Below are 14,686 nucleotides of genomic sequence, written 5' to 3'. Positions count from 1 at the left end.
TCTGAGTGTAGTTGGAGAGCAACACAGATGATTAAAGTCTGGGAAGAAGATCTGAGCAGGTTCAGTTTGGAGAAAGGACAGAAGTGAAGATATAGGTGAAATACTGCATTAAACACTATTAAGACTGAATTTAAAAGGGACCAAAGTGCCAAACACAACTGTTAAATCTCATTCAAAGATGCATCAAGCTAAACATTGTAGTCAATTATCAGGAATTGTTTTAAAAACATCCATGACACCACAAAGTATTGTGTTCACCAATGCTCCCATGCCTGATGAAACAGCCATATGCTGCTAAGCACCATGGAAGCTGTCAAGTCAGAGAGCTACAAGAAGCCAAATCCCAGTGAGTAGGCAACTGTCCTGTAGGTATTTCTATGTTGCAACGCCCACCAGACCAGATGCAATTAATAACTGACAGCCACAGCTCAATACGCTCTATGCCATGGCACTGCCATAAGCAGAGCTCCAGGAGGGTATACAAACCTTGCAAGCAGGCTTGAGTCTCTCCCTTTCTATCTTTATCAGAAGCAGCATCTTACCAGTTTGCAGCTCAGAGACAAAAGTGAATTACTGGGCCTAAACACTATACACTGTCTGATTCATCCTAGCTGCATGTGTACTCTTTACATGAGAGGCAAAAAATAAAGTGCATTAGCAGAAAATGTTTATCATCAAAAGTCTACATTCATGGATTTTGTCCTCTTTTTGCCACAGGCTAAGTGTGAACTTAATTACTACAGTTCATCTGATGCCTCGAAGCTTATTAAGCCAGGGCAACTCACTTCTCTATCTGGTCCCTCTGGTTAGCTAAAGCTTTCATTAAAACAGACAATGTTTTTGCCATAGTGAGTTAAATCCTGTAGAAGTGAACTTACGTGGGGGAAAAAGCAGGAGGAAAGCAGCAGCAGAGAGAGGCCCTGGAGAAGGTAGGAGTCAGAAACAAGCAGGAAAGCAACAGAACTGTGGTTCTGCTGTTGGCAATCAAATCTCAGTCCTGTTACCCACAAGCTTGTAGAGAAATTCCTGAAGTTACAATTTGGTCCAAAGAGTAAATCTCAGAACTGAATTTCCAGAGTTAAGATGGGGCTCAGATTCAGCAGCTTGGTCAGGGCTCAGCATGTGACAGCACAGTAGAAAGAAGAGCAGGTGCTTCAGCCAGCATCCCATTTTGGACAATCTCAACCACCTTCTAAAGCTCTAAGGAAATTGTCACAGTGATGGACTAAACCAGTGAGCCAAGGGGTACCCCTCAGCTCAAACATGGCTCACAGAAAAGCTTTCTCTCTTCTCTGGAAATGCTAACATGTCATTAAGTCAGCATATACTCTCGAGCACCAGAGTGAGTTCGCTGTGCCAGTGTGACAGGCTAATATCAGAACCAACAAAGTCTGATGAAATCAAATACAGCTGTGTTTATGCTGTCCCCATGTCCCAAAGCAGCTCAGCTACCTCAGCACAGCACAGTGCCAGGGATGCGGTGGATGTGCCAGAGCCAGCTGGAGCACATGGTAGTCACTAGCTGTGAGAAGCACAAAGTATCCATACACAGGCTGGCTGGGCAATGGGCTTGGCAATACCAGTGCTGAGCAGAGCTACCTCCTGCAGAGGTATCCATGTGTTGTGAGTCAGGCTTGCCAGCATGCCTGGAGAGCTGAGCATGTCAGATGCAGTATCCCATTAAGACATACACTAGTGGCGTGTTCACCTCTGCTTCCCCTACTTTCTTTTCAACAATATATTTCATCCACATCTGCCTCGCAGTATCTGTTGTCTGTTCATTTCCCCTGCCCAAACACAGTATCCTCCCATATGTTCCTTCTCCACCATCTTACCACAGCTCCTCATCAGGCTATGCACCAAGGGAACATGCCAGGTCTTGTGCACATCCAGCTCTTCTGAGAAAATCTTCTAATACAGGAATTAGGAGGGCTTACTCCCCACCTCTATAAAGAACACAGCAGCCACCAGAATCCAGACTAACAGAAATCTTACTGCAGTTATCCTTTTATGCCGACCTGCCACCAGCCACTTGGCTGCAGACAAGGCTGGCTACTGACAACTGTGAAGGCAAGCATCTCTGGGCTGTAAAGATTAGTACATCAGCCTGAAAGATAAAGAGTTGGGAGATTTCTCCTGTGCAGCAGAACTCAGCTGTAAACAGATTGTCCATAATTCAAATTACCCTTCTAGCACTCCCACCACTGACAGGGCAGGGGTTAAAAGAAGCATTTTGCTAAGCATCTGCCTGCCATTTCATAGAATAATTTGGTGCTTTTAAAAACAAATTTCAGACTGTGAAACAAAATAAAATTTTCAGAAGAACTTCTAAATATACTCTGTCAGAAAAAGATTGAGAATTCTGACAATACTATGACTATTTTTCTTTTTAATTTAGGATGAAGAATGGAAAAGGAAGAAAAGAAAAACCCTGACGGATTTAGCTCCAGCAGTCAAAGAATACAATTTTATGAGTCAAGCATTCTCTGCTCTCATTTCACACAAAATGATGAGGGATTGTTACCAGCTGTGTGACAACGTATCTTCAGATTTTATTATCTGAATTTGATTTTTTTTAATGGATTTTACCAGAACCAATATTATTCTTGCCAGCTTTAAAGGTGCCAAGGGCAGAATGCTGAATGAGAGCAGCATTTTCTTTTTTCAGGCAGTAGCTATAGTTCAGCCTCTAATTTCCCCAATTTCCTCCACTTTTTCTTCATATAGGCTTTTGTTTCTGAATAGACATGAACAGGGGCAATTTGTGAATTCACTTTCTACAAGTTAATTTCATGGTACTTAGCAGACAAAGTGAAGTAACTTACATTCAAGCTTATTATTATCTGCAGTTTCAAGCACTTGTCATCCTGGTGATTTTTTCTCCATGGCCTGAAATCATATACTATATATAACTATAAGGGGATGTGCAAAGTTTGATTGGAATTTTACATTTGAAAAAGTATTTTTCTTAACTTAATTAGGACCATTTTACTATAACTTCTCAGCCTTGACATATATAAGGGCTTTTCCAAAGCAAGAGAAAAATTACCCTCTAATATCAGTTGCTCACCTTGTACTTTTTAACAGTCAAGTTTGAATATTGACTAGTGTATAAGACCACAACATGTCACATCCCCTATGTATTTCATGTGTCCAGTCTACATGAAATGTCACCAGATACCACTGACATTCTGCAAAGGTGTTTCCCCACTCCCAATTGCTCTGAAGCACAGCTTCAGACTGAGGGTTTGCATGGAAACAATTCACACAGAGACTTCAAAAGAGACTCCAACTTCTGTTTTGCTGGCAGCAAAACCACATCCTGCTTGTTTTCAAAAAACAGGAAGCAGCAGACAAGCTGGAATAGAGGCACCCACTGGCACAGAGGTGTCCAGCTTGGGCCCCTCATGCTCTCCCTGCTATGCATATTCCAAAAAATCTTCTAGGTTAATGTTAGTCTGTGCATCTTTTCTTCTACTGATACCTTATGACTTCAGCTGTCCAACTGCTCTGTTCAACCCCTGGTTATACAGGGTCTGAAAACCTGGACTACATTGAGGGTGTCTTAGCATTTTAGTTTTAAAGATCATGTTCAAAAGGTGTGTTGGCTAAATGCTGAGTCAGCTTTATCACTGTTAAAATTACATTTTAATCTGAGATCTTGCTTGAAATATAACTTGAGAGAGCTAAAGATAACAATGAATGAAATAGCAATTTTATAAAGAGCAGCCCTTGCCTCCTTCAGCATTTCAGACCCTATCTACCATTTCAACCTGAGTTAGTTAAAGGAAATCATAGTTTCAGCAGTTTCATCCCATCCAGACTGACTGCTAGCATCCCCCTCCTCAAGAGAAGGAAGTAAACACCAGTCTTGTTTGTTTTTTTGAGTATGTTTCCCACTCATGCTACACAGTTTCTGTTTGAATCTGCCTTTCCCTCACCTCTCCTCACTGGCTACATAGTAACGCCGACTTTAATTTGTAGGCTCCATGTTTAAGAATTAATTCTTTGTTGCAACTTTATGAAAACACAGAATCTCTCTATCACATAGCAGAAAAACTGTCAGCAGTCCCTGCAGTGGATGCACAACTGCTTTCTGTAAGCATCATACAAAGATGAAAAATGGAACAAGGTTTTAAATTATTCTTCCCCCAAGGCTTATTTAGCTTTAAGGAGGATTCCATCATAGGGGTTGGAACTAGATGCTCTTAAGGTCCTTTCCAACCCTAGCCATTCTATGATTCTGTGATCATCTGGTCAGAATCTGGGTGAACACATTTGCTCTAGCCTTCAATTCTATTGGGGATCTCAGGCTAACCAATTGGTTAAGCATTCATGTAACCTGTACCAGGAGGTTTGTATCCCAGACCAAATCTGGACAAAGACAGTTATACCAATGGGAAAACTCTCACTATCCACTCCCTGGCCTCTGTGCCCCTCCAAAACACAACAAAAAATTATACATAGCACAAATACACAAGCAAACTTAGGGCTGCCTGTACTCTACTGTGAATATATGCCAATGTTAGGGCAGACAAGAATGAGCGTCTTTCATGTTTTGAAGTGGCAGGAAATAAACAAAGATTGTAACTCAGGAATGGCTGTTTGCTCTCCTGAAAGTCAGCCATTAAAGCGCTGAGAGATTTCAAAGCTACCCAGTCCCTGTATTGCTGCCCAGTAGGCAAGCATTTGTGGGTTATAATGGAAAGCTGCTGATCGCCGCTTGCAGTCTGCAGCCTGCCACCTCTTTCACAGTGTGGTTTCACATTCTTCGTCCAAAAGAAATGAAAGAGAACCGAAACAGTCTTCAGTTTCCATCAGCTGCACTTTGAAAGTGGGGGGAGGAGAGAAAACTAAGCAAAGTCAGCACATATAATAGCATGCAGTGTAACATGCTCTAATAGCTCAGAAAAAGCACATTTGGGGAAAAAGACTGTAAAGAATTAGATTGGGTCAGCTAAGCATATTTGTAGTAAGCACACACACATAAAATACACACACACACACACGCTACTTTCAGTTTCTATTCTGTATTATATGTGCAAGCTAGAGCTTATACAAGCCATCCAAGAACTGTCACTAGACAATCAGAGATGGGCTGAGCATAGATGCCAATAAAGCCTAAAATGAAATTGAGGGCTGAAGCTTTGGTTTTACTCTTGTCAGTATAAGTTGTATGAAGCTGTTCCGTGTCCTGGATTGCATTCAGATCAGTGCTGGAACATAGCCTTTATCATTTATCTGTTAAGCCAAAGGATGTATTTTTAGGCTTTGCAGGATGACATATTAGGAGACAGAAAACAGGGAGCTAGAATCACATTTGAAATTTCACTTTGAAAAAGGATGCCAAGAAACAGACACCACATACACCACTATTCAGATCTACAGAACTGGTCACTACTATCACACGAGGTGTAAGCCATGCTATCAGGAAGCCTGCCAGAACAACTCAGGTCCCATGTAGGAAGCAGGTGGCTGCAGAAGGATGAAGACTTTCTGCTCCTGTGCCCAGTCCTATTTACAGGATCTCTATAAAGTATTTTCACCTTTGAAGGTGCACACTTCAAGTGAAGTGGAGAACAGGCACCAGATACACGAAACACCATCTTAGGCTCCTTATTACTTACTACTGCTCTTGCTGTTGTTGGTAGCCTGATGCTTGGCCACCTTGCTCCTCTTTAGATGTTGTTGGCTTCTGGGGGTTTTCAGCCTCCTCTCTTTTGTTGTTGCTATCCCAGAGGTAATCCTGAGAGGATCCTGGGGTACCAGAGGTAGCAGCCATCCTGTACCTGCTGCCATCCCTCCATCCTTGAATTCCAGACATTGCTTCAGGAGTACCTTGGCTTGTCAGAAAGCAGTATCACTGCTAAGGCTAGAGAAAGACTCAAAACTTCTGACTTCTCAGAAGTTAGTTTCAACTCCTTTTAAGACCCGCCCCTGCCTGGACTCTCATCTGTAACACATGCAAACACATGCACTAGATTCTGAGTCACTCCCTAGCTGAAGCTCAGATTCATCATCTTTACAACAGCACCCAGGCAGACTGGAGTCGTGGGGTGACAGCAAAGCTAATAGAAGAGTCAACAGCAGTTTGTGCTGTCTTGGAATAGATTGCTTCATCCGAAGATGTGCTTAGTAGTGGACTTGGCAGTCCTAGATTAATGTTTGGACTTGATCTTAAAGGTCTCTTCCAACCTAAATGATTCTATGATTCTATGATAAGCACAGTGAGGTCTGGCTGAAAGCCATATTTCTGACAATTATTTACCCTAGCATTTCAAATTTCCCTGTGACAAAGGGGAATAACTCTAAAGGATTTGCTGGTTTCTATTTTGCAGGACTGTACAAAAAAAAGAAAATGAAAGTGAAACTCAAAATTAGCCTTCAGATAAATCCTAAGATAATGGTCCTGCACAGCTCTGATTCTGCATTTCAATTCTGCTCAACCAGAAATCCTTTTACTTTGACTTTCCTAATTCTACTTCATGAATACAGGACAAACACATGATCCTCTTAAGCAAAAACACAGATGACTTCAGTGAACGCATTTAACCACTGTTACTGTTACCTACGGGGTCTGCAGGGCTGGGGAAAACCAGCAACCTGCTCAATATATATAGTAAAATAAAGATGTTTGGCAGTTCCTAACCAAAGATAAAAAGAGCTAGTAATGCTACGCAAGCTTTATGCAGCAGAGCTAGGGAAATCCAGCTCTACACATGCAGATCTTGTCGCTTTTGGTCCTCAGCCGCTCAAGCTGCACAAACCCCACATTGCTAAAGGGATTGTTTTGTGGCCAGGTGTCCTGACTGTCCAGACTGTGTAGGTCTTACAGCACACATTACACATGCTGGAAAAGAAGCAAAATAAAATGCCACATGGAGAGCCACAGGCTGCTTGGTGTTCATGCTGCTCCTTGGGGTGCCATACGAGACTCCATCACCAGCAGCACACCTCCAAGAGGTGCCACATCCAGCAGGACATATGTCCTAGGGCTGCCCAATGATGACAGCATCAGTAGTCTTTCCCTCCCACCATTCCTCCTAACACACTCTGCAGCAGGGATGATCCTCATTTGTACACAAATCACTGCAGAGACTCTGCATGCAATGGCAGTGTGTTGCAAAGGGATTAACTGGTGCCTAGTGTTTCACACCTCTTCCGGAACTGTCTCACTTTTGGGCCGTGACTGATCTAGCCTGGTCTATGAACACACAGAAACACTGTGGGAGAGTCCAGTATACTCACTTCCTGGAGACAGATAGCAGAAATCACCCGAAGGCCCTCTGCCTGTTTTCTACCAAGCCCTGATCTCTCTAATCCCAGTGCAGCACCAGATTGCCTGCTCACACAGCCTCTGTTTTGGTTTGGAAACTGCCCGTGAGACCAGAGCAAAAAATAAACATGGACTGTAACAACCTTCTTTGTCTTGTATCATTTAAAGCTGTATGCTGTGGGCAAAGGAGTATGTCTTATCTGTAAGACATTGGGTCATAGCTCCAAGGCAATTCTAGATAATGCCAACAGCCAACATAGGCAGGTTTCTTGTTTAAGGGTGTTTCAGGTTGGTCTGGGTAAGTGTCTCCTCTGCCAGATGTCTTCAGGAACTGCTAAAAGAAAAAAGGCATTACAGTCTTGGACTAGATGTGTGGAGTTATTCTTTACCTCTTTGTGGCAAACACAGGCATTTTGTCCTGCATAGTGACAGGGCTATTAACAGAAATCAAATGCATGGCACTTTGCATGGCACTTCACAATCTGAGCCAAAGTTGCCTGAGGTGTTCAGGTAGGTCAGAAGGCTCAAGGCTTGCTGTCTTTCTTCATGAGCTGCCTGGCAAAGATAAAGGCAGGCCCTGGGGATGATCTCTTCACACAGGTTCCCCCTCCTTTTCATATACATATACATATACATTATGTGCAAGGTGCTGGCAAATGAAAGTAAGCACAAAGGTTAGTCCCTTATGCAGGAGTGTGGGGTAAATACTTGACTGTAGAGAGACTAGAAGCAGTACAAAATTATAGCAAAGTCATGTCTGAAGACTGCAAAGATTTGGGATAACAGCTGTGTCTACAGCTACACCCTATTTGGTAAAAAATCCATCTTTGACATCTGGTTTCTTTTTAAGTGATGCAGATTGATATCTTAATAACCAAAATTTAATGACACAAATTGTTTATAATTAATGTGGCCACTGCTGCTGAATCTTCAATCCCACATTGTTATGTAAAATTCAGATCTAACATCTGTTTCTTGTTGAGATGTAGAAAGTTTTGGCTGCAAACAGTAACTGTAGAATCTAAAGAGTTTACATCTATGTTGATCAGAAAAGAAGGATGTAGAATGAACCCAAGCACTAGAAGCTCAATCACATAACTTCAATGCTTTTATTTCTCAGCTTTGTTGTGGACAAGCCAAACTAATTCTCTCTGGGACAATGTCCAGTCCTGGCTCTAAGGATGGTTCATGGCAGACATGACCCCCAGAAAAATCAATATGAATATGACTACATCAGATTTATCTTCCTCCCCCCAAAAATACCTCTCCAACAATGTCCCAGCAACCTCTGCATCTCAAATTCATCTAATGTACCTCTGTGTGGTGTTCCACCATGTCATTCAGCAGCCCAGTTTCACACTAAACCACAATGTTCAATGAGCTGCAACCTGTCCCTCATATTGCTTCAGACACATTGAGCTGAAATATGCCCCAAAATAATAATGAAGTTTTAGGGTCACAGCAGTACCACCTAGGCCTCTCAAGACACTTGAAGCTTACTTAAGTGCTGTGCAGTTAGGACATGCACATTGCCTCCACTAGGCTCCTCCTAGCCTCTTAGGCTCCTCCTAGCCTAGTGGAGTATAGCCTTAGGCAGCATGTATATGAACAAGCCTGTGCTAGCTGGTTTTAGGACAAAGGATTACTCTCCGTCCCTAATTTATTTAGGTGCTAAATAGATGCTAAAGCGTCTGTGCTTCCTAAGTATCAGAATGCCAATGTATTCAGACTCCTGAAACATGCAAGCCCCCCAAATCTCAACCCTTCTCAAATCCTCTGTAAGAATTATACTGGTACTTACTTTTTTCTAGATCCACCAAATATTTGCTGCGTATTCTATCTGATGGTTTACGTTTATAGTATTCTTACATCCCTAACTGGGTCTGGTGCTGTGGTACATTGGCCCTTGCTAACAGGCAAGCACCCACACAGCTGGCGGCTTGCTCCTTCCATCCCTTCCTGCCAGTGGGACAGGAGAGAAAACAGGCAGAGGAGTGAGAAAATAATCTGCCAAAATAAAGCTTCTTTGTCTGTAAAGCTCTGTTGCCTCCAGCTATTACAATTTTTTTCACACATATATACATATATTATGTGAGATCAAAAGATAGAAAATGGTCTTTCTTTTGCTTTGAGAAAATCCCTCAGTGGACATATGAAATATTAAGAATCACCACATTCCCTCCCTCACATGTGTTTTTCATGAGATTACAATATGAAAACAAAATAACTTCTGTAGAGGAATATTCTGTATTGGATCTTTATTTCCAACTCAGCAGCACCATGAACTATACAGAAAATGAGAGATGTCAGAAATCCTTTCTCACTAGAAAGGATACTGAGAATCCCAGCCAGACACCTTAACCTTTCTTTGGAAATGTCAGATAGCATAAAACTCTCTTCTAGGAAAGAAATAGTACTAAAAAAAAGAAAGAAAGAAAAAAATAAGTATTTAAAACAGTGCAATGCCCCCTACCTTTCCTTCCCTGAAAATACCTATTAATTCTTCATTATTTCCCTGTTGGTTTACAGATTTTAAGGTTTTGCATTTTTAAGGTTTTTTTCCACAACCACTGACATGATTCATTAAAAGCTAAGATGTTCATTTAATCCAAGGAGACCAGAAGACCACAGCCTGAAGAAAAGTGTAGAACTGCAGGAGACTTTTGAGAAAGAGAGCCAAGACAGGCTAGCTTTCCTACAGCCACTCCCTTTTTCCCAGGAGCCAGTAAATGGTATCAGAAGGCTTTGACTGCTAGAAAATTGCTTTTTCCTTTGCTGTCAGCTAAAATACGTAGTCTTGCAGCTGAGTATGATGCTCAAGGTAGTTTTTTCCCTGGATATTTTGGCTAAGTATGCAAGATACCCAGCTAAATACACTACAGAGCACACATGTGCAATTTATCATTGGGAACATCTCCCTGTATTTTAGGGCAATGACAAGGGATAGCACATATACCTAGAAGCATATCTGTAACTAGCACTGCATATAGTGTTTTTATATCATGATGGCAAAATAAAAATTCAGTTTTTAAAGATGCCTTTAATTTTACCAAAGTTTTACTGGCTTAAAACCATAGCTTGCTGCACAATTAGTTGTGAACAGAAAACCTTAACTGGACAACAAGTATTGCTCAGCTCGACTTTGAAAAGACATACTTATGGTAAGCAAAATATCCGAGCTCACTGTAGACAAAAACCACAAAACATGAGTATGAATGAAAGCTATAGTATCACTTTTGGTTTTGTGCACTTCACAGAAAATGTTGTGTTAGGAGCAAGTCCTCTTTTTGTGAGGACAGTGTACTCTGGAGGGCCTACAGCACTAATTGTTCCAACTCAGGATGCTGGAGAAATTTCTCTGCTCCCTGGAGTGGTAGTCCCAGAAGGAGGGTGAAGTGTCAGCGTTCAGCCAAGATTTATTCTTGTTTAGATTTAGGACTGGAATTTGTCAGGCTCAGCAGAAAGAATTCCATTAGCTCTGACAAGTGCATGTGTGTGTCTGTGTTGGGTAATCTATTTAGGAGATGTAAAATGCTGCACACACTTCCCATTTTGTTGCAAAAAGCTGAAATTGATGGTCCCTGTCAAAAACTATCATCTCCCAGTCTCTAAAAGAAAATTGACCCTTGGTTTCTCTGCAGTACCCTTCAGCATTAGAGGAGGTCCACCCCTCCTTTACCTAATACTACTTCAGTAAAAGGAAGTGTAATTGAAAATATAATTGACCTGATGTCCAGAACTTGCTATATTGAGGTCCTGAAGTAGTGTCTGAAAATTATTGCTATATTTTAGGAGTATTCTTATGCCTTGAGAGCGCTATGCATATCTACATTCCTACATAAATAATAATAAGTAATAGAGCAGGGCTATTTTAAAGGTCTGATGTTATAAAACCAATCAGGGCTACAAATGAATATTTCATGCCATTAAAAATGCCTGCCACAAACCTATTGGAAAAGGCAAAATTAACTGGTAAACTACACAAATACTGTCAGAACCAAAAAACTCTTACAGCTATAGCTGCAGCATTCTGATCAGAAGGAAAAAGTCCTTGAGAAGTCTGACAATATTAAAATAGGATTTGTAAAATTCCTGAATACATCTTTCTTAACAGTTTTTAAAGCAGAGATCACTGGTGCATAAATTATTTTAACACTCTTATTCACAAATGATACCTGAGCCTTTTGCTGTATATACCAGCTTCTTCAAGAAATAATTGTACTCTTGTAATTCCTGAAGGCCATGATTAGTTCCATTTTAAGATTTTGCATAATATACTACCCTGTGGTACCTAGTCAGCCAAAGGTGTCATACAGACAATTATTACAGTATCTATAAAGAACATTATATTTTTTATTGTTAAATGTTTCAGGATATGTTACTTAAAGAAATTAGTAGACGTCCACAGCTCATGCTTCTTTTTGCTTTTATAGTATCATGCAGTAATGAAAGAACTGTACAAATGCTTTTAGGTGCAATGAACTCTTCCAACCTCTAATCATGGTGCAGTGTCTGGGAAGATTTATTCTTTATTCATTTGTATGCACACGACAATTCAGCAAGGCTCAAGTACTGACTTTACCAGTTTTATATGATACGCCTTATGATTTCTTGATAACTCTCAATTATGCTCTCTTCTCTGCCTGACCTCAGAAACTTTAATCTTCAGCATGAAACTTTAGTCCCTACCATTTTAATGTCACGGCATGTGCCACACTTACAGGTACTTTGGAAATTCTCAGTGGTAAAGAGTAAACCCCAAAGGCCTCCCCTCTTTCTTATCAATTTAACAAGCTTTAATCTGGTTTCTGTTTCTAGATTCTCCTTCATTCCTGAGAGATTCTTGCCGGCATTGATTCCAACTGCATCATGGAATACTGTAGCACCAGACTGTTTAGGAAAGTAATTTACAGGAAAAGTATGCAGACAATTAACTTAAATGGCATAACAAATCTGGACAACATTGCTACACATTAATAGTGACAATATGCTGGAACATACCAGTGTTTAGGATTAAATTGAAATGGTATGGACAGATTGTCTCTACCAGCACCATCCTGTGCATAGTGTAGCACACAGCTGTGCCATGCTGAGAATTTTGGGAGGGAACCATAACCAAAGACCCAGCTGCTTTCATCCCCCGTCTCCTTGTTTCCAGGGGAAACAACCTACAATCTCCTAGCAAAAGATGTATTTTCCTTGTGTTGATTATCTGGTTTGCTCTGCTTAATCTGTATGCTTCCTGAGTCTTACTTTCCAGAAATACAGTTGTAGTAGCATAGCTGGTGATAAAAGGAAGGCACTCTTTTCTATTTTACAGCTTGCCTAGGTGTATTTGGATCAACTATAGTTTGACCCAGTGTTTTTAAAGCCCAAATTTTGCTATCCTTACGATGACATAAGGTGTTTGTCAAGCGCATTGATGATAACTTCCTTGCAAAGGTTCTCAAGGAGCTGACAAGGGGAAGTGCTCTTCTGGATACGATATTTACAGATGGGGAAGAACTTGGCTACAGTGACCATGAAACAGTAGAATAAGGGCAAAATAACAAAATCACAGCCCCAGACTTAATGAGAGCAGACTTTGACCTTTCCAAGGGTCTTGGGAATCAGCTTGGAAGGATCCCACAAGATACGGTACTGAAGAGAAGTCCAGGAGGGTTGTTTTTATTTTCAAGGTTCCCTACCTTTAAGCTTAAGAACAGTCCATCCTGACAATAGGAAATCAAACAAGAGTGGTGGGAAGCTTGTGTGGATGAACAAGCTGCTCTTCACTAAGCTCTCCAGAATAGTACAAGAGGTGTGAGCTGGGGCAAGTACCCAGTGCCTGAGTGTACAAGGAGAATGAAGGCGGTGAAGCGAATAATTCCTGGTGGGCAAGCTGACAGTAAGACAGCAAAATATTTGGGATTCCTCACGCTCCTGTATTTCACATAGATTTTATTTGGTACCACTTAGGCAGATTTTGTAAATTATGGTTGTACACGTGGATATTAGAGAAACTCTTCTGGACTACTTTGGGTTTTGGTTGCCCAGAATTGCAAAGCATTGTTAAAATTCATTGCTGTTGATGTTCTGCTGAGTTTTGTCCACTGTCTTTTAAGTTTTTCAAAGCAATGCAGCTCTTCTTGTTTAGAACCACCCACGTGTATTTCCTAATTGCCTGGCCAAACACTGGTGGCTAAAAAGAATAACTCTCATTCACTTTGCTGTCCCATCGGTCTCAAAGGTGCTACTTCTATGTATAGGTACTTTTCTTATAGCTGATTATCTTTTAACATGGAGCACTATATCATCAGGAGAGGCCTGGATTTTTTCAAACAACTTGCAATAAAATGCAGAATAGGAAAATTAAGGGAAAAAATAAATTCTAATACTTGCAATTTATTATTTTTCAAACTGAGTTTGCTAATCTAAAAAGTGGTAAGTTGACATACATTACTTCTATGCAAATCAATGAACAAAAATGATTACTCAGGGACATTTTTATTGATTTTAAAATAGGTTTCAAGATTACAAGAAATTCAATTTTTCTGAAGGTTTAAAAAATTAATCATATGTGATGTATATGTTGAATGAGAGAGTAAAAAGGAATGCATTTCTTCCCAAGTGAATAATTATACAACTTCCAATGACTTCTGTGCTATAGAAAGTTAAATTTATGCATATGTTTAAGATGGATGAAACGCTCTATATGGTCAACTCACCTTTATGGTTAATAGCAGCTGTACTTTAAAAAGATACTTATAAGCTAAAGCAGTTGCCTTTTGGTGTTGTAGGACTGATGAGTATCAATCAGATATATGATACGATGATATGTGCTCGGAAAGATGCCTCAGCAGAGCAATTAATGTTTGAAATAGGAGATGAGGAGAGTAATTCTCTTTGTTGAGTCCCACCACTTAGCAATCTGCAGATAATTCAGTTCATTGCCAGCACTACCAGATAGGACAGAAGGAAAATCAGCATAAGGGCAAGAGATGAGCTGCTACACTGCTATACAGAAATGAGGTTCAGCATTTTACATTTTGTGATACAGGACTAATGGTGATTGACAGCATCTGCTTATGAGTTATTGCTTGAAGATCTTCCAAAGGGTGAATTATGATCCTAAGCGTCAGCATTTGCAGGAAATCATATAGAATTGTTTGGGTTGGAAGGGACCTTCAAAGGTCATCTAGTTCCAACCCCTCTTAAGGAGCAGGGAAATCTTCAGGTTGCCCAGAACCACGTCCAGCCTGGCCTTGAATGTCTCCAGGGATGGTGCATACCACCTCTCTGGTAAACCTGAGCCAGTGTTTTACCATCCTCGTTGTAAAGAATATTCTTACTTACATCCAGCCTGAATCTCTTTCAGTTTAAAACCATTTCCTCTCGTCCTATTACAACAGGCCCCGCTAAAAACTCGGT

The 14,686-nt window shown here is 40.8% G+C and overlaps 2 protein-coding genes across 4 annotated transcripts in view; one reads left to right on the top strand and one right to left on the bottom strand.

Annotated features, from left to right (window-relative positions):
- EPSTI1 (epithelial stromal interaction 1) overlaps positions 1-5,932 on the bottom strand; it is a 59,948-nt gene extending 54,016 nt beyond the window's left edge. For 2 of the 3 annotated variants that reach the window (XM_061374120.1, XM_061374119.1), the window contains exon 1: positions 5,628-5,932. In XM_061374120.1, the coding sequence (XP_061230104.1) occupies positions 5,628-5,824 (197 nt within the window). In that variant the 5' untranslated portion in view covers positions 5,825-5,932. The remainder of the gene's footprint in view (positions 1-5,627) is intronic. The other variant, XM_061374121.1, reaches the window with a different exon arrangement.
- The window catches only part of AKAP11 (A-kinase anchoring protein 11), a 430,499-nt gene that overhangs the window by 316,911 nt on the left and 98,902 nt on the right, over positions 1-14,686 (top strand). The window lies entirely within an intron of this gene.

The sequence above is a fragment of the Neopsephotus bourkii genome, unplaced genomic scaffold, assembly GCF_033783945.1.
Source record: "Neopsephotus bourkii isolate Nb327-2 ecotype Australia unplaced genomic scaffold, CSIRO-AGI_Nbou_v1 NB_1637, whole genome shotgun sequence".
In the NCBI taxonomy this organism is placed as follows: domain Eukaryota; kingdom Metazoa; phylum Chordata; class Aves; order Psittaciformes; family Psittacidae; genus Neopsephotus; species Neopsephotus bourkii.
This window is presented reverse-complemented; position numbering and strand designations above follow the sequence as displayed.